The 27,146-nt window shown below is 39.7% G+C and overlaps 4 protein-coding genes and 1 non-coding gene across 7 annotated transcripts; 3 read left to right on the top strand and 2 right to left on the bottom strand.

The window, feature by feature from the left end:
* The first annotated feature begins 216 nt into the window (after positions 1-216).
* Positions 217-3,533, top strand: LOC137956979 (uncharacterized). 3 transcript variants are annotated; one of them, XM_068804666.1, is made up of 4 exons: positions 217-327; positions 620-743; positions 1,549-1,744; positions 2,232-3,533. In XM_068804666.1, the coding sequence occupies exon 4, from the start codon at positions 2,426-2,428 to the stop codon at positions 3,221-3,223; it is 798 nt and encodes a 265-aa protein (XP_068660767.1). In that variant the 5' UTR covers positions 217-327; positions 620-743; positions 1,549-1,744; positions 2,232-2,425; the 3' UTR covers positions 3,224-3,533. The 3 variants fall into 3 exon arrangements, with proteins under 3 accessions (XP_068660767.1, XP_068660765.1, XP_068660768.1); XM_068804664.1 differs by having other exon boundaries at positions 217-743; XM_068804667.1 differs by lacking the exon at positions 1,549-1,744 and having other exon boundaries at positions 217-743.
* A 4,662-nt stretch (positions 3,534-8,195) lies between these two features.
* LOC137957402 (U2 spliceosomal RNA) lies at positions 8,196-8,393 on the top strand. Its single transcript, XR_011113370.1, has one exon. It is a non-coding gene; the product is annotated as a U2 spliceosomal RNA (small nuclear RNA).
* Positions 8,394-8,948: 555 nt separating this feature from the next.
* LOC137956702 (flowering locus K homology domain-like) lies at positions 8,949-15,385 on the bottom strand. Its single transcript, XM_068804294.1, has 7 exons — positions 15,247-15,385; positions 13,761-14,053; positions 10,677-10,923; positions 10,175-10,323; positions 9,788-10,072; positions 9,506-9,700; positions 8,949-9,346 (listed from the first exon to the last, which is right to left on the bottom strand). The coding sequence occupies exons 2-7, from the start codon at positions 14,040-14,042 to the stop codon at positions 9,161-9,163; spliced, it is 1,344 nt and encodes a 447-aa protein (XP_068660395.1). The 5' UTR covers positions 14,043-14,053; positions 15,247-15,385; the 3' UTR covers positions 8,949-9,160.
* A 3,100-nt stretch (positions 15,386-18,485) lies between these two features.
* On the bottom strand, positions 18,486-22,791 carry LOC137956539 (probable arabinosyltransferase ARAD1). Its single transcript, XM_068804078.1, has 3 exons — positions 22,640-22,791; positions 20,895-21,841; positions 18,486-19,439 (listed from the first exon to the last, which is right to left on the bottom strand). Exons 2-3 carry the CDS (start codon positions 21,822-21,824, stop codon positions 18,891-18,893), a joined length of 1,479 nt encoding a protein of 492 aa, XP_068660179.1. The 5' UTR covers positions 21,825-21,841; positions 22,640-22,791; the 3' UTR covers positions 18,486-18,890.
* On the top strand, positions 22,623-25,643 carry LOC137956540 (gibberellin-regulated protein 6-like). The gene is made up of 4 exons (XM_068804079.1): positions 22,623-22,640; positions 24,484-24,537; positions 24,901-24,934; positions 25,104-25,643. The coding sequence occupies exons 1-4, from the start codon at positions 22,623-22,625 to the stop codon at positions 25,283-25,285; spliced, it is 288 nt and encodes a 95-aa protein (XP_068660180.1). The 3' UTR covers positions 25,286-25,643.
* The last annotated feature ends 1,503 nt before the right edge of the window (positions 25,644-27,146 follow it).

The raw sequence follows: 27,146 nt of genomic DNA, 5'->3' as shown, positions 1-27,146 counted from the left end.
ACATTTTGTCATTTGTAATGACAATTGAGTGGGCCTGTCATATTAATGGGATTAATGGGCATTTCAAAACTATCGTAGGGGTAGTTTGGTAATTGAGATACGGCGGTGATCCCGCATCGCTTCATCGGCAGGGCTTTCTCGCTCTGGAAAAACTGGAAAATCTTGACAGATTCTGCCGATAAGTCTCTCGTTTCTTCTTTTCTCCGGTCGCTTTGCTTTCGCTGTTTTTTTTGTGTTCTGCGGGTTTTTGTTCTACGTTTGAAGTTGGATCCGATCTATGGATATATAGCGAAGCTCACCGCTGCCATCGCGTGATGAAGTTCTTTGGTCGGAGATAAGATCCTTGAAATTTTCTTTAGGCAGGAAGAAGCTTTCTTTTGCCTATTTTGACTCCATTGCGTCGTTGAAATTTTTATTGCTTTCTTCGCTTTGAATTCATTGCGTTGTTGAAGTTTTTATTGTTTTTTTCGTTTTGAATCCATTGCGTTGTTGAAGTTGTTATTACATTTTATTTTATTTTTTGATTTGTATGTTCTTGTAGTTTTTTTGTTTTTTTTGTTTTGCTTTTCAAGGCGAGTGACTCGTAATTTATTTTTGGATAATATCCGACGTTCCATAGTACTGAGTCGAGCCAGCTCGAAGTGACTCGGGTTCGACTTGCTGTTGGACCTTTGCTTATAAAGTACTAGCAGCAGCCCTAATTTGCTATTTCGAAGAAATATACCGCCGTAGGCGACGAACAGGTAAGCTCCTCTAGTTCTCTACCCTCTATTCTCTTATTTCTCTTCAATTTTCACTTCCGTTCCATCCTTCTCATCCCAGCAAGGAAGGGTGTAATTCGGAAGGCTGATCTTTGAGCTTTATTCTTAAAAAAGAATAGTAGTAAAGTGGTCGAAAGCATTTTTATTGTCTTCAAATTACTCAAATTTGTCAGGGATTTAGTTTTAATGGTTTGAACTGACTTGTAGTGAGTAATGCAGTACTTAGCATTGGAAAGTCAGGACCTTGGTCTGGTACCATCTAATGAGTAATTAGTTTCTGTAGATACTCGCGGCCTTCTAAACTATATTCTGGCCGTGGAAGTGTTCCTTGTGAGAATTTCGAAAACTTGCCATGTTCTTTGTCTAAAACGTTGTTAGTCAAATCTTTCCTCATTTCAGGCCCTTGATGTGTTTATGCTACTCTACTGTTTGAGTACAATTTTAGGCTGTTTTGGATGCCTTTTGAGGGATTCCGACACGTGAATTCTTGGTCTAAAGAATTATCTGAAGTTTATTGCGAGTCATTGATTTTTTAGTACATGTTTTAGTTTGAAGTTAGAAACTTGAAACAGAGATAAGCAAAGCAACCTATCACCGTTTTATGAATCTTTGGGATGTTTTAATGTGATGATCGATTGTGTGGGTTTAAAATTATAATATAGTTTTTACTTTTCAGTAGCGTGTAATGGTGGAACTAATTATTTTGTTTGGACGATTTCAGTAATTGGATCTCTGGATGCGGTTAGTGGTGGACTCAATTGATTTATTTATGTTTTTACTATTACAGGATTGAGCTACTCAAGCGTGAATAGAATGGGCCTCAAGCTTGGTTCGGTTCTTGAGCTTGAACTGGAGCTGAGCAAGCTTAATCCTAAAGAACAAGACTAGTGCCAAGCTGGAACTCAAATATGAGACTCAAGCCCCAGCTCCCGCCTAGGCTCGTGCCTGCAAAAGCTCCCGCTAAGCATCCATTTATCTCATGAGTACTGAAAATGCTTTTTTTATTAACTAGTTGGAACTGCACCATTAGGGTCTGAAACCTCTTTTTTATTAGATTTCACATGTTTATTTTTCCAACTTCTATGTGATGCCAGTTTGGCTATGATTTGGAATTTAGGGTAGTAAAAGGCTGGCTAGAATTAAGGTGTTTTGTCTTATTTAGTGGGAGGAGTTAGATTTGTGACATTCTTTTTTTTCCCTTTTTGTTGACAAAATTGATCATCCATGAGCTTTTGGTTCTTCTTTTCAAGACTTTGAATTTAAGTATGTGTTTCTTGACTGCTTTATAAGAGGTTTATCTTTCTTGAAGCCCTTCCATTGTGATTTTGCTTGTACCTTCAGTTTGTTGGTTCAAAATTTTAGCTTATGTATGTGCAAATTATGGCACCTGTCTTGTGGTGCTGGCAGCATATCTGTTTTTCTTATTTAACAGCATATTACTTGAGATTGATCTATTCTTTTCATCTGTAGGAGACAGAAGCATTGATATTCAGCCAACTGCAGAATCTTCTGGAACAAGTAGTTATGAGTTTAGGGTTTTTGTGAAAACTTAATAGACTTAGTATTTTTTATGGTGTTCATTTGACCTGAAGGAAGTTCTCAGTACCATTGGATCCAGGGGTTTGCCTTATCCAATTATTTCTTTTCTCCACTAATCCTGAAAAATGTCGAGCAAAAATGAAGAGAAATCCCAGGCTGCAGCAGAAAGGATCAAGGCAGCCGCATTAACTGCTGCAAAAGGTCTCAGTCGGGCCCAAGCTGAACGTGCAGCTACTGCTGCAGCCCGGAACGTAAACGCTTATGGGCAGAAGGAAGAAGGTCCAAGCAGATGGCAAGAAAGAAAAGAAGCTAAGCGTCAAATGTATCTCATGAGTACTGAAAAAGCTGTGAAGTTGGGTGAAAGAAAAGATTTGAAGCCCTCCATGTCCTCTGTAGGAGTTGCTGCTTCTCAATGTCAGAAATGTTTCCAAACAGGCCACTGGACATACGAGTGCAAGAATGATCGTGTCTACATTTCCCGCCCTTCCCGAACGCAACAGCTCAAAAACCCAAAATTGAGGATGAAACTCTCACTTTCACATGAATTGGATAACCCCGACATCCCAAAGGAGCCGCAGAAGGACAAAAAGAGCAGTAGTAAGAAAGGTGAAAAGAGTGGGAGGAGCAAGAGTAAGAGGAAGCATTGGCCTGATAGTGACTCTGAAAGCGGAAGTAGTGAGGCTTCTGTTTTTGAGACAGATAGTAATTCCTCTTCTGTTACTGACTCAGATTATTCATCAGAAAGTAGCTCAAGTCATAGTTCATCAGATTCGGAGGAGGAGAAGCGGCGGCGGAGGAGAAGGAAGAAGCATAAGAGGTATAGTTCATCATCTGAATCTTCTGATTCAAAGTCTGCTTCAGACTCAGATTCTGACGATAGGAGAAGTGGGAGGAGGAGCAGTAGGCACAGCAGGAGGCGTTAAGAGGAGGAAAATAAGTGACTGAGATGTTGATTTTGGCTAGTGTAGTCGAAGAACGCATGGCCCTATGATCCTATGCAACAACTTCAGAATTATGCTTGAGGTATTCTAAAAATTCTCTTTACCTGTTTCTTCGATTGTACTTTGTTCTGGTTGCTCGTATAAATAGAAGAGGACACCATCAGCTATTTGATTGCGTGTGCATGTGTTTGTTAATTCCAGAACTCGGTGATTCTTAAGCATACCTTACTGTAAAGGTAAAGGTGGAGTCATTCATATGGCAGGCTCAAAAGTTTTAGTCTTCAACAATTATGATTATAGTAATAACAAGCAACTAATTTATAGTCTGAAATCCCAATGAACAATGAAATTTGTTAGTCATTACATTTTTATTTACAAAATGCCACCTATAGCTGGGATGCTAATCTTCATACTTCTACAGATGTATTATCATTATAGGCACAAGTCAAATTCTCAACGAACCAAAAAAGGCCATCTCAACCCACTTTGTTATGAACTACTCTCTCAATCAAGCAGAAAATTACTACATTCTTTCCTGTAAAGTTTTTGTATTCTATTTTCTGATAGTATGATTTGTAAAAATTATTCAACCAAATAACTTATTTTGTTTCGTCTTCCTCACAACTACAAACCAAATTACCTCTGAATTCGGTTGCCCGTTTAAAATATTCCAACATGAGGAAACTAAGAGGAAGCTGCAACTAATTCAAGAAGCTTTTGTTGATACGCAAGCCAGCCTTCCTTGTCTAGGAAGCTGACAGATGTCAGCTCTTTGATCTCTGAATCAGTTAGTTTCTTTTCCCAGGCCACACGGTTCTCCATGAATGATCCCGGCCCGCAGTTTCCTTGCTCTGCAAATGTTATGAGGTCCCTGTAACATCGTCTAGTATCAGTATCAATGGGGTATACACGATGTAAAATGTAACTCAAAAAGCCTTACTCATGGCCGGCCTGGCGCCATGCATGCCACCCCTCGTTCGAAGAACAAAACTCTAGAGTAAGGTTTCCATGCTCGATGTCCGTATGGGGTGAATCCTTGATCACAAATAATTGTGGTCGTTCGCAACAATGGTATGGAGCGAACTTCCAGTCACAATAATAGCATAACCCCTTCGCTCGACGTTCACGTGCCTTTTGGTTGGTGATTCGGCGAAAGGTTGTTGGTTGAGTATTGGAGCTTTGGTTTATGCGCTGGGTTGGTGGAGGTCCTAGCTTTGGGTTTGACGAGGCCGTTGGTGTTGCAAAAATTGGTTGGGAACGGAGTTGCTGGATTGGGCTCCTCTGCAGTTGGTTGCATTCATTGATTAGCCGAGCTACCCCTATTGTATTTGCCAAGGTTCTAGGTTGTTTAATTTTAATGTCTATACGAATGTTGTCTCAGAGTTCTGCAATAAAACAACCAGTTAGAAACCTTTCGGGGGAAAGCCTTTCAAAAGCTTCTTGATAAGCTGCTACGGTTGTGGTTTGTTTAAGGCGATTCAAAGCTTTTGACGGGTCCTCATAGTTGATTGGACCAAATTCAAATTGTACAGCCTTGGTGAACTCATCCCATATGAATGGTCCTCGAAATTTCGTCAACTACCTATGCCATTGCAGGGCAATGCCTTCTAAATGGAAGGAGGTTAGCTGAACTTGTAATTCTGGTGCAATGTTTTTGAATTCAAAGTATTATTCTGCTACGTAAATCCATCCAGTGGGGTTGTCTCCATTAAACTTTGGGAAGTACAACTTGAGGTGTTGATGGGAGTGGTTATTTATAGTGTTAGAACGAGAAGTATATGGGTGTAAAGATTCGTCACGTGCAAATGGGTTGGTTTCGAAAGGGCTAGTATTTTGGCTATGGAAGGCTCGAAGAGTTTGGAGCTCGGTTAACGCCGCTTATAAGGCTGCATTTACCTGATCGAAACTTTGACTCGTGTCGTGCCAAGATTTCATTAAACTCGTTGCGGAATTCTGCGTTCTTTTTGCCAGGAGTGTCCATAGTGTGAACCATTTTTATTTTTTTGGCAACGAAATATTTTTTGTCTCTGGGTTTCGGAAAGCTCCGGAGGAAGCTTTCGTCTATTCCGGACGAGGCTGCAGTAGCGAACCAGAATTCTGATTTGCAGCGGCGAGGAAGGTGCCCTGATTTCATCCTGAACAAAGATTTGTGAGGAAGGTTTCAGAATTTATTCCCGACGACAAAGGGAGGTATGCGGTGACTCTGATTTCGGGATTTCTTCCCAGCGATAGAGGGAAGGTATGCGGTGAGAGAGGTTCTTCTCGGCGATAGAGGAAGGTCGGTGACGATTTTGATTTCGGGATTTCTTCCCGGAGTGGCGTAACCTGTTATGATTTCTTCCCGAACAGAGAGTTGCGACTCTGAATTCGAAATTTCTTCACAGCAGAGGAAGGAGATTATTTTGGCAAGATTAGAGAAGACGTTGCTGCAAAGAAAGGAAGATTATTTCTGAGCAACGCTATAGAAGAGAGGAAGGAGGGAATTGATAGCAGAGAGAAGAAAAAAAATTCACGATAGAGAGAAACAGAGAGACGGGAAGGATGGAAGAAGGTCTGCGGCGACAGAGGAAAAGGAACTCTTTCTTCATCAACGGAATGAGAGGTCGCGGAACGGAATATCTTTCCGGGTGGCATAATCGCGCTCTAATACCACTGATACAAAGAATTTAGGATAAGGAAGGAATAGAGGTAATGAGAAACTGTTTGAGAATTAAATTGTATCCTTTATTGAATTCAATCACAATTGAAAAAATTACGTTTTCCATCTGGACTGCTGCTTGTGAAGTGGCCATATCACCTCGTAACATGAAATCCCAGATGGTGGCTTTTAGGTTCTTGTACAAGTTACAAATGCCACTTCATTGGCTCAAATGCAGGACAAGAGAGACGAGGGAAAGGCCAAGGGCACCATTGACAAGCGTGAGCCCGAAGGTTACAAGAACCTAATTTCCAGTCCCTAATAAGGTCTCAGAAAATGTTTCCTCTCTCTTGGATTTGTTATCATCACCAGATTGATAAAGCCAACCCCGCTCACTTCTATAACCGCTCTGCAGCCTCTCCCGCATTCTCACTTGGTCCATTCTCTTTCTCAAAACGTTCAAGTTTGAATCGACAAGGTCCATTGATTTATCTGTCAAGTGTCAACACACGAAAGGCATAATAGGAAAGCAAGAAATAATGTTAGAGTATAATACCTATGTCTGCAGAGCTCTGAACTCCAGAAAGAGAAAGAAATATTGGAGCTTGTTAATCGGGTGTCTTGATTCCAATTACCCAACCCGAACCGATTACCCGGTTTGGATCTGCGTCGGGACCTGATTAAGGGATTAAATCGGGAGCTCTCTGGATTTAGGAATTTTGAGGAAGAGAGGTCGGAACGAAGACGTTTTTTTGGGGGATTCTCTGCGCAAAGAAACGAGGGGTTCGTAGAGGGAGAAATCGGAGCTTGACATTGTGTAGGAGCTCGGTTTTGTATACTAGAAGCCGCAAAACTTCACCCCTTTTCCAATTAGTGAATTTTCGTTTCCTCCCGTGGAGTAGGCTATCGCTGAACCACGTAAGATCATTGTCTCTTGTGTTTTGCTGTTGATTTACTGTTATTTATGCCCATATTGCGTTTTCTATGTGGTTTGTATGCTTTGTGATGAATACACCCTTGGATTTATGGTTTTATTATGCTCAGATTATGGTCTTTGACCTAACAGAGCCGATGGTTACCTTTGTCTGCAGAGTTTTGAGCTCGCACAAGCCGTGGGCGATGAGATTTGAGAAGAAGACGAGGTGTCCTGAGAGAGGCAGAAGAAAGTAGAGAGGAACCTATGATTTTCCTATTTCTTAGTAAGCCCAATTGATGTAAATATTGTTAATTTGCAGTAACATCTGTGGAACGTTGATGGATATATGAAACTCTAGTGTTGAATTGGTCTGACTAGTTTTTTTATGACATGAATCCATATTTCAGCAATTATGTATACCTTTTTTTTTTGGGAAGTTTATTAAGGTTTGATAAGGTCAGACAGCCATTGAGTTGAAGTCTTAAAGAAATCACAAACGCTAATTTTTTTTTGTTAGGGCCATTATTTAGGAGATGTTTAAGGACAAAAAATTGATTTGATGGCTGAAATATCTCTATTTTTTTATGGATCTTGATTTGGTAGCGTCTGTAAGCCAGCTCTACGAGAAGCTTGAGCGGTCCCCCAGGGGCGAGCACCGCAACAAGCTCGTAAACTGGAGAGCCACCCGAAGAACCCAGGTACTCCAGTCAGGGAGTTTGGTGAACCACGCGGCAGCGTTAGTCCCCAGGGAGACCCATGTACGTCCGGCGGACGATAATGCTGCAAGAAAACCGACAAGACCCCTACGATGGTGAAATTGAAGAGGAGGAGAAAGGATGTGAGAGAATCAAGGGGAATGGAGAAACGCCATTGAAGGGAGAAGAAGATGGACCCTCCCATGGAGGAGAAAACGAAGAAGGCAGACAAGTTCATGTAGTTTTGAGAAAACGGGTGAACCGATAGTTCGAGTCGAGGAGAACGATAAGGAAAGTGACGAGGAGGACGAGGATGATGAAGGCACCCTGGAGTTTCTGGCCAGGGGAGCCGGTTGGCTCTTAGAGGTAGAGGAGTGGCGGCGGCACGGAGGGGGGTCACCAAAGATTGCGATCTCCCAATCTCGGTTCACTTCTTTGGGATGGCCTGAAGGGGGGAGAGGGAGCCCAGATGGAAGCGTCAACGCTTTTGTGATGCGAGTGCTGATGAGTGAGGACCCTGAGTGCACCGGGATATCAGCACTGTCGTTACTCGTTAAGCGTTAATTTTTGCTACACGTAAGAAGAAAAGGAAAAAACCCGAGTTGCTCCTTTGATACTCTTCCTTCTTAGTCCCACATAGAGTTCTTATAGATTAATGAGAGGTCGACGAGGGTATAAAAATCAGGGGAAGCCAACGTTCTAAGCATACCTTTCTCGGCCTTTTGGCTAAGATCAAGTGTAGTATCTGTTCTTATCAGTTTAATATCTGATACGTGGTCCATCGGATCACTTGATATTAAATTAATTTCTTGTGGGGGAGGGCCCGCCACCGGTAGCTTGCTATCGGGGGTCCTCGAGCGTCGCCCTTGCGTAGCACTACAGCTCGGGCCAGGCGCACCCCTACCAAACCTGTCAAAATGTTTGTTTGCCCTTGCATACTAAACATGATTTGCTCTATAGGTCCCTACTCTGCTGGGCTACAGCACTTATGAGCTCCATAAAGGTCAATTTGGTTAGAGCCATTTTTAAACGGGTAAACATAGTTAATCAAACTTCTAAACGCTATCAATCTTCATCTCATCCTAAGGTTTTTGGATTAAAAGAAAAGGAGATGATTTGTATTCCAATAGATACCTGTAAAATTAACTAAAAAAATAAAAACAAAAACAAATCTTGAAAACCCAGAGAAAAATGTTAAGGCATTTAACAAATTGTAGAAAATGCTGCCTATGGAGGCTGAAATTGCAGGTGGCACTACAAATATTCCGGGGAGATGGCCCGAGAGACTGAATGCAAAAGCCAAGATATACCACTAGCCGAGAGACAGAATGCAAAAAAGCCCAGATAGACCACCTGATGGTTCAATCCAACATCGGCATACGGGCTTCCACAGCATACTCAGCTTAAGGAGAGATTCGACGTCAAGTAGGGAAAAAATAACCACAGATTAGTAACTGCTACATGTAAAAGAGCGACGCTTCATAACTCCACGAAATCACATAGTTGCCTAATGTACAGGAACAACGTCAACCTGAATTCAGTTTTGACAAGCATTTCATTACAGAGCCACAACTGCATCTGCAAAATTCACTGGGGTCTTTCAAGACGTCAGTCCACATTACACTTCGCCCTACCAAATTGACCAATTCTTCAGGTCCTCAAGTATATGCCTAGTACCCATAGTTGGTACCGTAAACTGAACCATAACCCCCTCCGGTCCCAGTGTGCCCTGCATGACCCGTGCCAGCAGGAGGAGACGAATACATTGAGCCATGAGATTGGTAAGAGGAATTGTATCCCGGATCAACTGAGCTTGGTGGATTCTGTGTTGTTCCTGCAGCTTCTGCCATGAAATTCTGCACCAAAAAGTGGGTAATGTTTTACAGGGCAGCCTAAGACACTTTCAAAGCCCTATGGCCACCTATCAGCCATGAGCCACCAAAAAAAACAAACAAACAGGTTTACACCGCTTCCTTAACTCTCAATAAGGGAAAAAGTGAAAGTTAAAGAATTGCCTGTATCAACTGCTGTGCAGTTTGAACTTGCGTAGCGGATCCATTAATTTCGACAGTCATTTCACCAGGTACACCCCGCGTCTCCTGAATTGTGATTGTTGCCCCACTGGCACGACGAATGTAACTGATACTTGCACCTGCTGTTCCAATAACAGCATCGGCATAAGATAATGGAATTTGCATGTTCTGTGTTACCTGAGAAAACAGTATCTTATGTAAATAAAAAATTAATCTGGATAAACTACAAAAAATATTAATCTTGTAACCCTAGTAACCAATAACCTGTGATATCATTGATTGTGAAGGGGGCATGTTTACTGAAGAATGTGCTCCCATGGGTGGAGGCTCTCTCCCATACATGGATAGACCTTTATGGGGTTGTTTATCCAAAGGAGGATAATCTGAAGGCGGGAAATAATTATCATGGGGCCGAGGAGGCATGAAGTGAGAGTTGTTCCCATATCCACCAGCAGCAGGATTTGGCGGACCTGGGGGGTGGCCCCAAGGCTGGTGAGGTGGCATATTTGGAGGCGGCTCCATTTGTGAATGCTGTGGCGGCATTGACATCTGCAACAGCATGACTTTAGTAGAGAATAATCTGAATTCATGGCCTCAATAAAATATGAGGATAACATCAAATGCCATTTTCTTTGCAAAGAAAAGACTTACATGCATTTCAAAGAGAGGAAGTACACTTCGATCAACCAAAAATTTTCTCAAGTGAGAAGCAATTAGTTCTACAGCTTTATGCACTCCTGCAGGCTCCCCTTGTATCTCAACAACTCGGTCCTCCTGCAGAGCAAAAGCAGGTAGATCTTCTGCAGAAAAATTATAAGACCTCCAGTATTAAGACCAGGAAATACTCAATTCAAATATATTCAAAGATGTTAAAGACAAAACAAAACAAAGCGTAACTGTTCATCTGCATGATGGTCTCTTCATTTCAGAGCACTACAAATGGTCGTAGAAAAAAAGCATACCATCACTAATCAAGATGACAATCTGGCACTCAGAAAATCAATTTGTGATCCATCTAATAGATTTAGCTAAAAGTAGATATCAAATGATAGTGCAAGAGCAGATTGCTAAGAAACAAAAATTATGCACTGAAACTAATTTGAATATCTTCACCAAGTAGAAAGCAAAGAAGATGGACTTGTAAAATCTTCACCTGTTCCAAGAACTCGCACAATGCAATTTGAACCTTCTTGAATGGATTTGATGGTTGCACCCTGTCGCCCAATGAGACTCCCTGCCTGCGATGCAGCAACTAAGAGCCGAGTAGAGACTACACCACCACCACTCGATGGGGCAGTCTCACCATCTAAACCATCCACAGTACGTTTGTGGACTCGTAAGAGGCCATCTACGGCAGGAGGGGTTGAAGCCTCTTGTTCTTCCTTCGCAGAAATCATCACCTTTTGACATAGAAAAGTTGTAAGCACCAAAATAAAGATAAAGTAAACAATAAAGTTTTGGTTGAATAACAGTATAGCAGGAATCTGTGACTAAATCTAAGTTTTTTATTCTGAAGGATAAAGCATATTTTATCGCAGCTAAAATACATAAGCTATGCATATTCCTACCAAAGTTGTGCATAGGTAGAAAACTTTCCCCTTCACTAACAGCTTCTGGTGCAATACTTCCCCCACTACATAAATGAATTAAACCAGTTCTGGAGTACCTCATGTTTCATTCTAGATACTAACATGTTTGATAGGCATCTCAAAGATCCAGACATCGTGTCACCAGAACAATTGACAATTTTAACTAACATTAAAATAATCTTCAGAAATAACCACACAACAAGTAACTTGAGGATACCTATTCCCCTCACAAGATCTACTACCAAATACATTTTCATCTTAAAGCTAATACAACTCCCAAGTCAACAACTACGACCAATAAGCTATTCATCTTCAGGCAATGGGAAAAAAGAAGAAAAGAAAGAAATAAAGAAAGAAAGAGTGCTATGCAAAAACATAAGGAAAAAAACCAAACAAAATAAAGAAGAATTAGGGAAACTAATGAAAAGATAAATAGTGCAGAGTCTAGATGAATTGATTCAGTTCTGAAAGAAAACTACAGATAACAAGCAACCAGTAATTACAAATACAGTATAAGCCTACTGACCATTAATTATATACATGTACAGAAGCATACAGAATAATTTCATTATCAAGTGGTAAACATAGAAAAAAAAAAGACCAAACCCAACACATTTTCCTTCTTGTTGCCTATGCAAAAAATAGAAATACCAAACAAATAAATTAGGTACTACTCCTCTAAAGGTAAGACCTCTGAAGGATCTCACTTTCAAAACTACAACATTTTAACTTTGCTTAAGAATCTTGAAGTATTTAATCTTTTTTTTTTTTTTTGAGAAAGTATTTAATCCTTTCCAAATTTAATATCCATTTATTATGGGGAAAAAGGAAGCACCTGCATGTTTTCGTCCAGTAATGGGAGCCTTTTTTATCATTTTCTTAAGTTAGTTTAGACAAGATATCCTGGGAACCTGGGCATGTCCCTAAATATCAGTCAATCAAGTTCTGAATTTACCCGAGAAAGAGCAGGCCAGCTTTTTGGCATAGATGTTCATCCAAGGTGCTATATCTGAGAGTGCTTAACAAGATCAACTTTCTTGACTGATCACTGCAATCTGGGCCAATGTTTCTTCTATTTTCGAGTTACTAAGATGACAGATTTTGTAGCCTTAGATTCAACCTGAACACACTCATTGTGGTCATTGGGATGTAAGGGCATCCTATTAAATTCCTTTACTTTAGAGGCAATGTTTTTATGATCTGTACCTAATAAATATTGTACTAAGAGAGGAGAAAATATTATGATATTTCCGTTAACTGACTTCTTTTCTGATATCACTTTCTTGTCTGAGAATTTGTTAAGAAAAAGGTGGCGTATCATATTTTCACAAATCAGGTTGCAGATACAATTGTTTTGGTGGTGAATTTACCCATATCTCACCTTCTCAAAAAAAAAAAAAAAACCTATTTCAGCATCAGAAGCAACGGGCCATGTTCACTTGATAAATAATGTTTTGTGAAACCCACCAAATTTTAAATGCATCCGAAAGAAGCCCTACTTCATGGTTCGCATTGAAAGCCTGTCTAAAACTACTGCAGAACAATGTACTCCCTCAAGAAATTATTCAATTAACTCTCTCTCATCCTCTTTCACTCTCAGATTCTATATGAAACCGCATATCACTTAGACAAATAAGTGATCCAGTAGATTCTCTTGTCATTGGACCATGTTGTTTTTCCAAAAAGTTAATAAGAAAGAGATATGGTAACCCTAACAGGCCAAATAAAGGATCTCATCATGAATTAGAACCTAAAATAAACCACATTGATCAGGCAATCGTGGAAGCCTGTGGCAACTTGTTTCAGCATAAAGTTTGAATACTTGAACCCCCAAGTGGACAGTTATCTCTATGCTTCACCACTAGGGCAAAACTAAATCAGCCAAAGGATAAGAGCAACCCATCATGGTTTAGAAACATAACTAATATAAAGCTATATAACTTACAAACACCCTTGTATTAGTTATCAAAAAGAAATTAATTGTTTAAATTTTGATACCCATAAAATGGGGCCATAAACTATCATAGATTTATGTAAATGCAACTTGAATATAAAATAATACATAACCCTCGTATTCAGTCATACGTTAAAATGGATTATATAAACCAGATCAAAGGGCATCTAAACCTGCAAACTGTAACACTCCCTCTCTAGAGTCCAGTGACTAATATGTAAGACATAAAACATAGAAATTTATATTCAACCATAATTCTAATTCAGTAATATCTGCATCAGAGAAATGTACACCATAGCCAGCTGTAATAACAGCATTTGGAAGGAAAAGCAGCTCATATAACACTACATAAGCCAAACACTCACTACTCAAAGGAAACAACAACTACAACATGCATTTCAATTCTAGTTGGTCAAAAAACATGCTGCACCTAGTCATGCATATATAATAATAAAAACCTGGAATGAACCTCCTACAGTTTAGATCAGGAGGACAAATTGTAAATGTTCAGAAAACTAAAACTTATGAGCAACTATTAATTCTATAAGACATTGTTAAGAGTCACATGGCACAGCTCAGAGAATAACAGGCTTCCACCATAACATCAGCTCATAGAGCTACTCATCCGACAATATATTACAGTAACTTCAACAGCACCACACAAGTAATTTCAAAGGCAGATACAAAAACTTACAGCTCTTTCAGGTGCACCAGGGGGGCCATCAAGAATCTTAATACGTGCTCTTGATTCTTCACACATTTTTTTAATGAATTCCCCTTTGCGACCGATAAGACCACCGACCTTCTGAGAGGGAACCAAAATACGGAAAACAGATTCCCCAGGCCATCCTGGCCACCGCTTTTCACCAACTCCACCTCCCACATCATCTTCACGGTTTCGTTTTTGTTGAGTAGGAGTACTTACAGGAACTTCTGTCGTGTCAGGCTCTCCAATGATTTCCGCTGGAGCAGCCATACTGTGTTATACTGAACATCAACCAGCCCAAGACATCAGTCTTAACATTACAAACAGATCCCAGTCACTCTCTGTTGTTTCCATTCATAATGGCAGAAAGTAAATTTGTGGCATTTATGTTGCCCAAAATGAACAAAATAGATCACATTTTTAAAAGGAGAAACCATGCATAGCCCAATTATTTTAGCAAACATTTTAGGAAATGAATAAAAAATGGAAGAACTCTCGAGTAAAACGAAACTTTCAGTGATTGGACAAAATTTAGATGAAAAAGAGGGGCATTAGAGAAGTAATCAAAGAACCTACACAACCATTGCCAACCATACATTTTCAAACTTTTGTGAGTGGGATCAAAAAGTATATTGGTCACTACTAATGTTCTGAACGAACAATAAAATATATCAAAATTTGAAAGGAACTGAAATATCTAAATAATGAAAAATCAAAGGAACAGCAAAATTTATAAATTGAAGTCAACGCAACATTCCTAAATGATAGAAGTAAATTAAGCTGGATTATGATTAACCACACGAAAACAGGGTGGACCAAAGAAACGAATGTAACGAGTGCGTTATAGTGGTTTGGATTATAAGATATTTCAGATACTTTAAAAGAATGATATTCCAGACACATCAATTGCCACAAAGTAGTGAAGAGAAGATATCCACCAAGGAGACATACAGCTAAACAAAAAACATTAGCTCATTTCTCGTTCGGCCAATTATTCAATCAGACCAGATAAACAACGATTCGAATGGAAGAAAAAGATAAAAACACAAAAACAGTCAGTTAACTCAAAAACTAATAACCTAGATAAGTTGCACACAAGTTCTTAAATAAAACCGGAGAAAACACTGCCGATGTCCCTAAAAAACTGAAAACAGTACAACCCCTCAGAAGCAACAAATTGCATTATCCCACCGCGTTGCCGAAGGGAATAAAACAATGTCATTAAAAAAAAAAACCAGGGTAATCCAAATCGAGCAAACGGAAAAAGAAGAATACCAACCCACTGTAACTTTCACCGAATAGAGGGCAACAGCAAACAAAACATGACAAAGCCAAAAAGATGCTCACATATTTTCCAACATCGAGCTCAAAATACTTACCCATTCTAATGGGGAAAAAAATGTACGAAAAGAAAAAGTAAAATCGCTATCGTTTCCCATCAAATAATCTCGACCGAAAAGGGTTGTTTACTTACAAGCGTGGTTGCCCTCCTCTGTTTGCAGATAAAATGGCGGAGAAGCTAGGTTAAATTAGAGCCGAGTGGGAGACGGGGAAAACACGGGGGTAGACGAGATATTAGGGGTCACAGGATTTGGAGCGAGGAGGCACCCACCCCGACGTGGTTAAGGATTTTGAGGGAAGATTGCGATTTGCCTTATGCTAATTGACCAAATCGCCCCTCCCTCATCATGGGCATTCGACTCCTGCTGAGACCCATTATAAAGCCTACACATATGACGAGCTTGGACCATTATTTTGTCCAATTGGCTACCCTGTGGGTGCATCGGCCCATCAATCAAACGGGCATGGACCCCAGGAGGCAAATTGCGTACGAACCATAATGACTAATCTTTTACTTCGCCTCGGCCCTAATTGTAAGGTAAAGAGGGAGAAACATGTCCATCTCTAATTATTTATCCAAATACACTCTAAGTAATTAGCTAAAGTATTTTAAATGACTGAGAAAACACTTGAAGTAAGCTATAGAAATATACAGAAAACGTCCTAAATCATTCATATACGTTTATAAGATAATCAATCTTGACTAAATGGAGGATTCCAACAAATGGGTCAGTGAGATTCAGCATACCTTCCTTTACAAAAAAAATGTCTGTACAAAGATTGATACAAGACAGTTAGAGCATCTTGCAGCTTACACAGAAAATAACTTTGCTTGTAGAAACAGTTGATGAAGTGCTTGCAAGATTTTCAGACAGCCGGTCATCACTGTGCCCATCGTCATGGTAAGTCTCGCTTTTATCAGTGGAATCATCATCCTCTTCAGGTGCCTTCCCTGTTGTACTTTCACGCTTCTGAAGCCCATCCCTCAGCTCCCGTAATTTTGCTTTTTTTGAATTCAATACGGTAACAAGCTAAAGATATAGAAGAACAAAAAGATTGAACAGAATTAGATAAACATTCTAAGAGAAGGTAGAGAAAAAACAAAGAAAAGAAAAGGAAAAAAAAGAGAAGCCACTTTGCTCTTATTGTTAAGTATGTCATTGCTTGATGAAAAGGGTGACCTAATATGGAGTAATCATGGATAGGTCAAAGTCTAAAAATCTCATCAAGAGGGCTCCTCCGGCATTTAACCAAAGGAAGCATATGCCTGAAAACAATAGGCATCAGTTCTCACTGAATAGAGAAAGACTTGGAGAACTATGTCAATGGGAACTCCAGAGGTTAGCACTCAAGGGATAAATGACACCCACAGGGCATGATTGCCAGTCCAGGAACTGGTTTCTATGGGTTAAAGAAGAGTTGGTGGAAGAGAACTTGCAAGTTGAACTAGGTGCTTCTACAACTAGGAGAAAAACATTGAATCATACTCACCTTTGCATATACAGCAGATTCGAATTCAGCTTTCTCAGTTCTCATCTTCTCACTCAGGGACAAGCATTTTTCAGCCTTTCAAATGACTGGGTCTTCCTAACAACTTCTTCCTACAGGAGCATTGATGAAAGCTCAATAAGTACCAAAAATGCCAAAATATAGTAAAAAATTACTCATAACTCATAATGAGAATTATTTTTGCTCATAAAATGACCCCTAACAACAGGAATGCTTGAAGCAACACAACCAGGGCAACCATGAAATTAAGAAAACTAGCAATAAAGAAGCATGAAAAAAGAAGTATGCACATTTTTAAGACTTAAAGAGGGGCATGAAGCCTCTGGAGTTGGTCAATACCATTTTATTACTGTAGCAAGTAGTTTGTCATATATTAGTATCCATAATATAACATTCACACCATACAAGTCTTCCCCAAGTCAGTGGCAGGACATGCAAACTACAAGATAACGAATGATCTCTGATGAGCATATAGAGAAATTAATAAACAGGAAGGTTCTAATGGTCTCAAATGGGGATACAGAGAAGTTTAATAAATAGGGAGGTTCTTTATGAAGGGAACTGCTTTTGCCCAAAACTTTTACTGCACTTGGTCATGTCAAGGATAGATGGTGGTCAGTTATCAGCAAAACTGAAAAAGATAAAAGAATGAAGTATATAGTGAAATCTGAAATTTGTGAGATCTAGACAGAACAGGGTTTCAAGAGGATTTTAAGAAGCTGACCAATGCAACCTAAAAGACTAGTCATTTAAGTGCAGAAAGCCAACCTACTCAAGAGAGGTGGACTGGAACTACTACTGACATGCTTATTATTAGATAATGACTGACATTTCCATGTCCACTCTAGCTTAGTCCCTTGCTTCTCAAATGTCCATGATAACTGCCATAAAACACCATGACCAAAACATTACTAGGGAAATATTTTCCAACATCTGACAGAAATTACCAAGAAAAAAGTTTACATCGCAGCAATAAAACATACGTCTACAATGCATTGCTGCAGCTCAAGTCATTTTGGAGGATTACAAGACAAAAATCTAATAGACATTGTTGCACTGTCACCACGAATTCTTTTTACGAATAACTATTCAAATATATAAAAATGACATATATAAAGATTGATTTCAATGTTTATTATTTCCTCCCGATACATAGATATACATAGGTTAAGTTATAATCTACAGGAAATTACAATAATGTCCTCCCTTATCATAATTCATAAATACATAAATACAAATCAACTTGATAACATAGATGAGTTTCTCATCTAAGCATATGTATTGAGTCTTATCCTTAAAAATTGGACATTACTCATTACATAATTACCATGGACTTCACCAGGTATGTCTACTAGCTTCACATCAAATAACCTAGTCTCATCCAGTAGTCCAAGTCATGTTTGTTTCCTCTCCTTCCCACATATTTCAGATTCTAAGGTGTTTAAGGTGTTTTAGATTCTGAGGGCCAAGACAGAAAGGTGGCATAATATTTTGAGCATTTGCAGGGACAATAATGTTTGCCACCAATCGATTTGCAGAAACTCGTTTGATAATCTTAGCAATCTTTACAATAGTTTCTACACGCTGCATCACAGCTGCGCAACAGAAAGAATCTGATGCTACAAAGCACAAGAAACCCAGAAAAGAAATGAAAGGACGTCATAGACAGGCAACAGAAAAGATTAGGTTTGAGCTGTGTCAAACATGCGATAGGGTAGAGGACTTGGGCTGCGGCGTCAAACATGTGAAAATGAAACTGTTTAAGGCAATTACATGAATCATAAACAGATATTTCTTGTCCAAAAGGGTTTATATACTCCCTTCTGGGATTTTCTTACATTCAGAAAGAATGATTAAGACCGGGCAGATAGTAAAAAAATCAAAGCTAGCCGTTCATCCCTGCAAATGGGAAGACGACCGAGCTAGTTTGTACAGTATAAACTGTTTTGCAGTTGCAATAGTAAAGGTGAGACACTCACCAAAGAGGAAAACCTACTGGATTCAACATGAAAGAATCTCAGACTACAAAAGATACAGATTACCACTAGGAGCCTGTTTTTTTTTTACGGTCCAAACAAGAGAATCCCTGTGGAAGATACAGAATATGTCCCATCCTCTAAACCTGCAACATGTACATTGCTAGTCTCTCAGCAAAAAGCTAGAAACTGCAGAAAGAATCGAGCTTGGATTTAACAACTATCTTCGAACTGTGCAACTCCTGTTCCTCCATCCTATATTCAGTCCTAAGGTCAAATTTTGAGCTACATGTCAAGAAAAATTTACAGGGAAGGGCTTTGGATTCATCTCCTTGACTACATCATACTGAGCATATCGCCTCATCTTGTGTACCATTAACTTTACCCCCGATACCTTGCGGGCTACTGCTTTCCAAATCATCTGAACTGCATCATCCTCTTGTGAGGGATACTGAAATTCAAAGTAATGTTCAATCTCTTTCATTCTTTTCCACATACGTGTCCACTCTTCTTTTCCAATACTCCTAATCAATTTAATGAGGAACCCTTCTTTAACAGCATCTGATGTACGAACGAAGATACAGAACTCAGAGTAGTCAAGAACATCTTCATAGGGAAGTTCAATATCATCACTAATTATGACTGGGACACAGTGGCTGACAATAGCATCAAATAGCCGATTAGACGACGGTGTATCTCCGGCAATATTGAGACAAAACTTTGAGCCATGCATCCCACGACTAGCTTCACTAACACCATTCCGAAGAACACTTCCGAAGGAGAAATGCACATCCTTATCGTCTTTGAGGAGGTAGAAAAGCTCTTGCCGAACAATACCACCCTGACCAGAAGCAGGAGAGACTATTATTTAGTAGTAGATGAGATTCAACGTTTTAATGCAGTAAAGGAAGATGCTTCATTTAAATGACTTTAAAAGGTATATAGATGCTCCACACAAGTGATGATCCAAATTCAAATATCATCTATGAGCATCACTCGTCAAAAACAGGAAATAGACTTATAACGATTATGCATCGATCCTCCTTTCTGTATTCAAAAAAAAGGTTGCACAGTGACTACTTGTTAGTTCGTCATGTTCAAACAGGACCTCAGAGAACAAACACAAACAAATGATCAAGCTCCTTGTGAGAGGTCCAGTTTGATGACTCTGCTCCCATTTCAACAACTTGAAAAACTTCATATCTATTCAAAAGTCTCTCAACGAGGTTTCTGGAATGAAGGCCACTTCAAGTGGTACCCATCATTAGAGGAACAAGCTGATAATAACTGCCACAAGCAACTATTAAGGTGATATCTAATTCTGAGACTAGAAGAGCAAGAGCATGAAGATAAATATTGGAATAGGAAATCATTCAAAAACTTGCAGGTACATTTATAAGAGAAAAACTAATCAGATAAAGAGTGCCCCTCAACTACTCTAAAAAGAAAAGAAAGAGTGGCCCTCAACCTCTCTAAAAAGGAAAGGAAGAGCCTTACTTTCACTTGTGCATGATCAATTATAATGAAAAGTAAAACTAAAAATTTTGCAAAAGAGAGACATTCCTATTTGAAACAATCAATGGAACTCAATTTGGAATCCTTAGTTCTCTCAGGACCAAGTGAGAAAAACCTAACAACCTTGTGAAGGAAGTCTTCCAGAATAATTGAGAAAGTTAACATGCAAGCTAAGAAGGAGTATGATAAGATGAAGAACTCAAAGAGCATTGGTCCAAATTAGATGTAGACCCCTTTTTCAGTCTCAGTTCAATGAAAGTAATAGTTGATACGGTGTCTTATCATTATCTTGGCTTTATCCTGTTGGAATCAGCTAAAGCTGATAACGACTTGCACTTAGCGGTCATCATTCATACAATGCAGGAAACGCCAAGCATGCTTTAAACAACACGATCTAGTGAGAATGATACAGGAGTAGCATCCTTTAATAACAGTCTTGAAAAATGTTAAGGAACCCATGAGCAGACTACCATCTACTCCTTTGCCAAAGTAATCTAATATGTAAGCCAATGGTGTATAAAAAAAGAAACAAAAGAGACCAGGGTTCCAATTTTACACTTACTGATGCAATAAACAGTTTGCTACCCATAAAAAGTTGACATAGATAGCTGATACATTTAAAAGTTACATGCAGTGATAAGTGAAAGACAAGAATGACTTTGCTGTTAAAATGATAAAAAGAAAGAACAAAATCAACACATTTGAATGTAACATGATGCAGAACTAAACCTCCAACTAAAATTGAAGTGAGTAAAGAAGTCACATTTATATCTGTGCTTACATCTTTCCGATAAATGGCTCCTTGGAAGTACAGCAAAGTTGGACGGCTATCAAAACCAGCTGAGTCATTTACGAAGGTTCTGATCATATGCTTGTATGGTGCAATCACATCCTTTACTACATTGGCTATGTTTAGTGGGTACCTACCAAAATCTGCAAGGATGAAAATGGCAGGCCAAAGAGACATTCTTGCATCCAGCATGCTATTAGGATGATGGGCCAAAACAATATGATCTCGTCCGCCTGTCCTCTTCCATTCCTCTTGTTCCATCAAATACGCCACTAACTTCTCTTGCAATAACTTGTTTTTGCTCTTCTTACGAGGAGTTGCCTTAGAAAACCTATTGTAGCATAAAGATGAAAAGAAGGGCACAAATACCACGTCAGCCTCACTGGAATTGTCCACCCTAACAGCGATGCAAGGACTACTTCTATCAGGTAGTCTTGATGATAATAGATCCAATGTTAGCCAGTATTCTATGCTATGTTGGAGATTTAGCCCACCAGGGTAGTCTGGCAATTTGCCACGAATATCTGGCCATATTCTCTGCTCCTTATCTTCCCAATCCAGAAGACCAAAATGGAACTCTGGGGGCAAGTCATACATATAAACTTTTAGAAGAGCTTTATCTGGGTTGCATTTTTGAGTATTCTGAACTCCGGTCCTGCTTTGTCGACTCGAAGCAGGCGAAGGCGTTACAATTGATTGCTCAAATTTGCCTTCTTCACGCAAAGGAACAGTCCATCTATCAGTTAGGGCATTCAGCTTCGAACCAGGAAAAAAGTTGCGATCGATGAAGTTGGGCCGCACGGTGGTATGTAAGCAGAAGAAGAAAGAGGAGACAACAAACATCGTGATTGTGACCAAACAGAAGAGAGAGTTTCTGGACACAGGTCCAAGGGGATGTGAGGTCCTTTCGGAGATTGACATATCAACTCAAAGAATCGCTGAAATTTGATACAATAAGAAAGAATCTAAGCAAGCGGACTGTAGGTGATCAAATGCTTGGTAATGACGACCACACTGCCCCAATAAATAAACGAAAATAAACACGAAAGATAAGAACAGCAAAAATTATCCATTTTAACTCAAGAACATCAATTTTATGAGTGTTGCATTAGAACACCGGGCAAACATCACTCAGAGCTGTTCTAGCAATATAAATTTGGCCCAAGAATCAATGAATTTTAATCAGTAAGAAAAGACAACTATTCCAGAACAATGTAACTTTCCTTGGATGTGCTAAGACGGTCGAAAGATACCAATAAATTGTAGATAGCCATCAGCCAAAAAAGTCTCCAAATCCCATTTTCATCCCAAAAAGATTTAAAATGGTATGAAAAACTGAAAAATCCTAAAAAAACTCTACATGAAACGCAAACAAACACAGTATTACCAAGTGTCCACGTGAAAAATCTATCAAAATAAACAGAAACAACGAACACCTGGTAGAAATTCTATAAAAGCTTTAACATAAGAAAACTAATAAGAAGGTAGAGAAAAAATGACAAAAGAACAAGAGAAAACTAGAATGAGTAGTGAACGGGCAACAGAGAAAGTGAGCGTCGAAGACCTGACATTAATTTACCCACAAAGCGAAAACAGAAAAAGGTCGCAAGTCTAGAAACCCGTTGACAAAATCCAATTCAAAAGTTCAAAAAGAAAAAAATGACGAGGAACTAGAACAGAAGTTAAATCAACAAGAAGATACTCATGGGCACATCTGCAATGGCGACGTCTCGTACCGTCGAGGCCTTCTCGGAAGAATGCATTATCGATTGGAAGCTCTTTCTGCGTGGGGACTAGGATTTTCGATCACCGCGGCAATCGGGTCGCTCTGTTGAAGCGGGCTTAGAGCTCTCTCTTCCTCCAGCGCTCTTTCCTATTTTTATGCGCTTTTTTTTTTGGTTCTTAATGGTCTGGAGAGCTGTGGCTTGGGGCGACGAGCGTACAAATAAGTTCAGGTTGTTTTTCTTAAAACTGATTGGGCCCACTTTAGTACCTCCACGTGGAAGCTCTCCACTCTAATCCTAGTCATTAAATTCTCTCTAACGTTAACACGAGTTTTTATTTGGAAAATTTCCATTTTGAAAAAATAATAATAATAATAATAAGAAACGTCACATTATCAGAGGCTTCCCTAGGCAAAGACAATTCCATTAATGCGTCTGTGCAAACATAGACCCAAAGGCATTAAACACTGGAAAACAAACTGTGTCACGAGTGATGAGTAAAGAACATCGACCCCACTTCACTATTGCTACCCATGGTACAAAAATTGCTAGGTAAAAAGTAAATGGAACATGGGTCCAGAAATTAAGTAGCTAGGCCTTGTGGTTGGTGGGGGTGTGTATTCCTTTTTTTTTTTGTAATTAAACTTAATTAACGGAGACGTATCTGAGTGAGACCAACTAAGATGTTATTTTATCTTTAAACCAATCCCAAAGTTAGATTTTAGCTGAAAAATATTAGTTTCAATAAGGGCGAACTGGAGTTGTCACATTGTGACAGGTACAGCTAGGGGAATTCGTATCTGCAATTACGCTTGCAGTTTTATTGAGCTTCACGTCCTAGGCTAATAAATTAAACGGGAGAGTTTCAACGAACAATTAAAAAGTGTTTTTTTCTGGCCGTTTTATCGGACCTCGATCGGAGTCGATAATTGGATTCGTTTTTTACTGAGACTAAACGGGGCTGATCTCATTAGATTAACCCACAACCGGGTTGGGTCGAGGAGGATCTCCTTCTCTCACACAGTATAGACATTAGGGAGGGGACCACTAAAATCGCCTTTGACCCATTAAGGCCTATATATACAACCAGCAAAGCCCATCATAAAGTCCACGTAATTTCAAATGATGACCTAGCGATCATGGCTGTATACCGTTGATTGCTTCCCCGATGAACGGTTGTGACTCTCCACGTACACTCACGGTCTGCAGTCTGGATATTAAAACGACTCGCCAGAATAATTCGTGTCAGAACCACAACGTTGACCACAGGTCGGGGTGGCAAGACAAACCTAAGTGGCAAACCATTTGAACTCAGCTGAAAAAAATAACGAGCTAACTTCCAGATTTTTCAACTTCAGCTTGTTAACTCATTAACTCATTAACTGACTCTTTTTTGCCTCGAGTTTGATTCTAATCTTAAGACTCTTTTTTGCCTCGAGTTTGATTTTAATGTTAAGCTTAAGTTTAAAGTATTAAGATCAAACCAAACTCGTAGGTTTGAGGTTAACTCAGCCTGAGTCCACTCCGGCTCGTAATCCAGTAATATTTGCCAGAAGGTAGACCCCACTGAACCTTTGTACGTGATGCGTAATGGCGTCGGTCCGCTGTTCAGACTTCAGAGAAGTAAGCAGAGGTGAATTTGTGAAATGTGAATTGCTCAGAGCGCATAATGCAGTACAACACTGCCACTCTGTGTTTGTCTCTGTTCATACTTAAAGTCCATTTATCGAAGATCATCAAATGTAGGAAAATGATCGCTCACCCGTTGTGGTTCTCTGGATATTTAAAGTTTGCCATGGCCTTGACTACCACTACCAGCAATTCAGGCTTCTCTGGGAGGGGAAAAAATGGGTAAGGTCCTGGTACTGGGTTTTCTGCTTCTTCTCTTGGTTTCCATGACTGCGTGCGAGGTGAGTTCCTCACGTCGGCTTGAATATCCCCATTGTATCTGTTGTATTATTTTCCTTTTCATATATTTTGGCTGTTTATAACCGGCAGTACTTTCTTTCTTCTTCTTTTGGTTATTCTTCCTCTCTTCTGTCGTTCTTTTGTGTCTGTAGAATGCATAGTCCATTTTCGTTCACATATTGTTTGGTAAAATGGGTGTAGTTCTCGGCATTACTTGAGAACGACAAGCATGCAAAGCAGAGTTTCAAGGTTTCCATTTTTCCTTTGTTTTCTTCTCTTGTTGGAGAAAAGAGTCGTTAGTTCTCTGGACATTCTAGTCTTTCTCGCTACTAATGTTCTGTTCTGTTTTTCCAATCAAATATCAGGGGAAATATGGTCCGAGAAGCCTAAAAGACTATCGTAAGTATTCTTCCCACTCATTCCTTTCTCTTGTCACATTAATGGAAAAGAAAAACATGTTTAACGAAAGACGGGCACTCACAAATACGCATACAGTAAGGTGGAGTATTGGATTTGGAGTTTGATAGGGGATTTAACATGTGGGTGGTTGTGGCGTTTGTAATTGTAGAGTGCCCAGGCGAGTGTACCAGAAGGTGCTCCAAGACACAGTACCACAAGCCTTGCATGTTCTTCTGCCAAAAATGCTGCCGGAAGTGCCTTTGCGTTCCACCGGGCTTCTACGGTAACAAGCAAGTTTGTCCTTGCTACAGAAATTGGAAGACCAAAAGAGGCGGCCCCAAGTGCCCTTAGGCCTTAATCTCTGCCCTTGTTCATTACAGTTCAGGAGGTTCCTTCACTCTGTCCTGTTCATTTCAATTCATGAGGCTCTTTCATCCCTGTTCTATTCATTACTGTTCCTGAGGACTTAAAAAGGTTCCCCGTTTGCCCGACTTAATCAGCATTTTCTGTAACCTAATGGACTCTAGATGTACTAGGGAATTTTTGAGGAATGCTTTTTGTTTGACGCTCTCTCGACTCTTCCGTTTCTCTTACGTGGGTTGCCTTCTTAGTTCTTACTAGGCATAAAACGGAACTGCAGAAGTTGAATGGAAATCCAGCATTCTTTAATGGGTTTCTAGCACTTAAATCCTCACTTTTCAAAAGGATTCAATTCATGCAAGATTTCCTGTTCCGTTCTTGTCTGGGTCCAAAGATTCGTAACATTATAATCAACGACAACAGCTGCTCTTGCCTCATTGCCGAGGCCCATTTGTGTTTCTGTGAAGCGCCTAGCAGGCTCTGTACTTCGACTCTGAAACAGTAACACCTGAATTCGATCACGATCTTCGCCTTTTGTCGTTCGGAACGTTCTCTCACCCAATAGCAATTGCTGTCCCGTTTCTCTTTCTGTTTAAAAGTATTCCTACAGAAAATGATAAAAACTGAGCACCCAATAGGCTAAGAAGAATGTAAGAGTGTCAAGTCTGAGAGATACAAACAATTGATAACTCATTTGATTTAAGTTTAGATTTTAAATCTAACAAATGATACTAATCCCTCGTTACAATCTGAAACACCTCATGATCCAAATGTAAATCCAAGCGAACCGCAACGAAACTCTGATGTGGTCAGCTTGTGGGAAAGGAAGAACCTCTGGGTTCAGGTCAGATCAAGACACTGGAATCTATGGCACAGGGTTTTCAATAATAACTCGACCTAACCGCGTCAGCTCTGATTGGATTGGACTCCAGAAGCCGTTTTTGCTGGTGGGATTTGGGTTGATTCTTCTACTCCACCCGTCCCCCACCCAGCACAGTTGATCAAACAAGCACTCATAAGCTTATTAAGCTGATGATTCGATGAGAACCCAAGAAGATCAGAGGTCCCCTCTCGTACTCTGGCAGCCGAATTTGCCGTCATTCTGCACTGGGCCATCCCTGTACTTGTACCCATGAAAGCGAGGTAAAAGTACCCGGAGTTTGGACAAGGGAAGAAGTACCGAAATCAGCCCACTTTTTCTTTTTTCCGCGGGGAAGAAGGGGATTAAAACTTTGAAGCAGTAAAGACATGGAACGTGGCTTGAAGACAAAAAAGGGTTTGATTAGATCTTCCCAGTCATCTCCAGTCCCTAATAGAACGAAATCAGATGACAATCACCAGCGTGGAATTTGAACATAATTTCTCTATCAACTTTTAGACGCCTATGATAAAGCTTATTGTCCCTTTTACCAGTAGATGCTCTTTTTTTCTTGTTATCAAATCAACCCTTGGTTGGTACATGTGCTCTTATTTATGCCGCCTTTATTCATCTTCTCCATGCTTCTGCTCAGTGCTTCTAATAATTGCAGGTTTTTAAGGCAAAGCAAGCCTCTAATAATGATACTAAAGACTCCCTCGGGTTCCGCCTTCACAGTGGTGGTTGCAACCGTTACCATCCCTCTTGATCAAACACTAGGTTTTTCTCTTCAATGAGGTTGATTGCCTAAGTTTGACTCATAGACTCCTTAAAAAGGCTGTTTAATCAAAATAAGGATTATTCTGATTGCCTTCATACCCTAATCCCAACTATGTTGGAGTTGGAATTGCTGTTATTAAGATCTTAAACTAACCTATTTTTTTTGTTAAATTTCGAATCATTGAGGATAATATTTAGTTTGAGAGATTGGGGGAG

The sequence above is a fragment of the Aristolochia californica genome, unplaced genomic scaffold (genome assembly GCF_029961685.1).
Source record: "Aristolochia californica isolate CCGP_79_NKW_82.1479 unplaced genomic scaffold, dmAriCali1.0.hap1 SCAF_2, whole genome shotgun sequence".
In the NCBI taxonomy this organism is placed as follows: domain Eukaryota; kingdom Viridiplantae; phylum Streptophyta; class Magnoliopsida; order Piperales; family Aristolochiaceae; genus Aristolochia; species Aristolochia californica.
This window is presented reverse-complemented; position numbering and strand designations above follow the sequence as displayed.

Excerpts from the sequence above, each read along its gene's own strand:
- LOC137956979 (XM_068804666.1), top strand. The coding sequence starts at position 2,426 with ATGTCGAGCAAAAATGAAGAGAAATCCCAGGCTGCAGCAGAAAGGATC.
- LOC137956702 (XM_068804294.1), bottom strand. The coding sequence starts at position 14,042 with ATGGCTGCTCCAGCGGAAATCATTGGAGAGCCTGACACGACAGAAGTT. Across the intron at positions 10,924-13,760 it reads CTGGTGCACCTGAAAGAGCT|GTGATGATTTCTGCGAAGGA; the intron begins GTAAGTTTTTGT and ends CTATGTCAAAAG. Across the intron at positions 9,701-9,787 it reads CACAATCAATGATATCACAG|GTAACACAGAACATGCAAAT; the intron begins GTTATTGGTTAC and ends CTGTTTTCTCAG.
- LOC137956539 (XM_068804078.1), bottom strand. The coding sequence starts at position 21,824 with ATGTCAATCTCCGAAAGGACCTCACATCCCCTTGGACCTGTGTCCAGA. Across the intron at positions 19,440-20,894 it reads GAGCCATTTATCGGAAAGAT|GGTGGTATTGTTCGGCAAGA; the intron begins GTAAGCACAGAT and ends GCTTCTGGTCAG.
- LOC137956540 (XM_068804079.1), top strand. Across the intron at positions 24,538-24,900 it reads TTTCCATGACTGCGTGCGAG|GGGAAATATGGTCCGAGAAG; the intron begins GTGAGTTCCTCA and ends ATCAAATATCAG. Across the intron at positions 24,935-25,103 it reads GAGAAGCCTAAAAGACTATC|AGTGCCCAGGCGAGTGTACC; the intron begins GTAAGTATTCTT and ends TTGTAATTGTAG.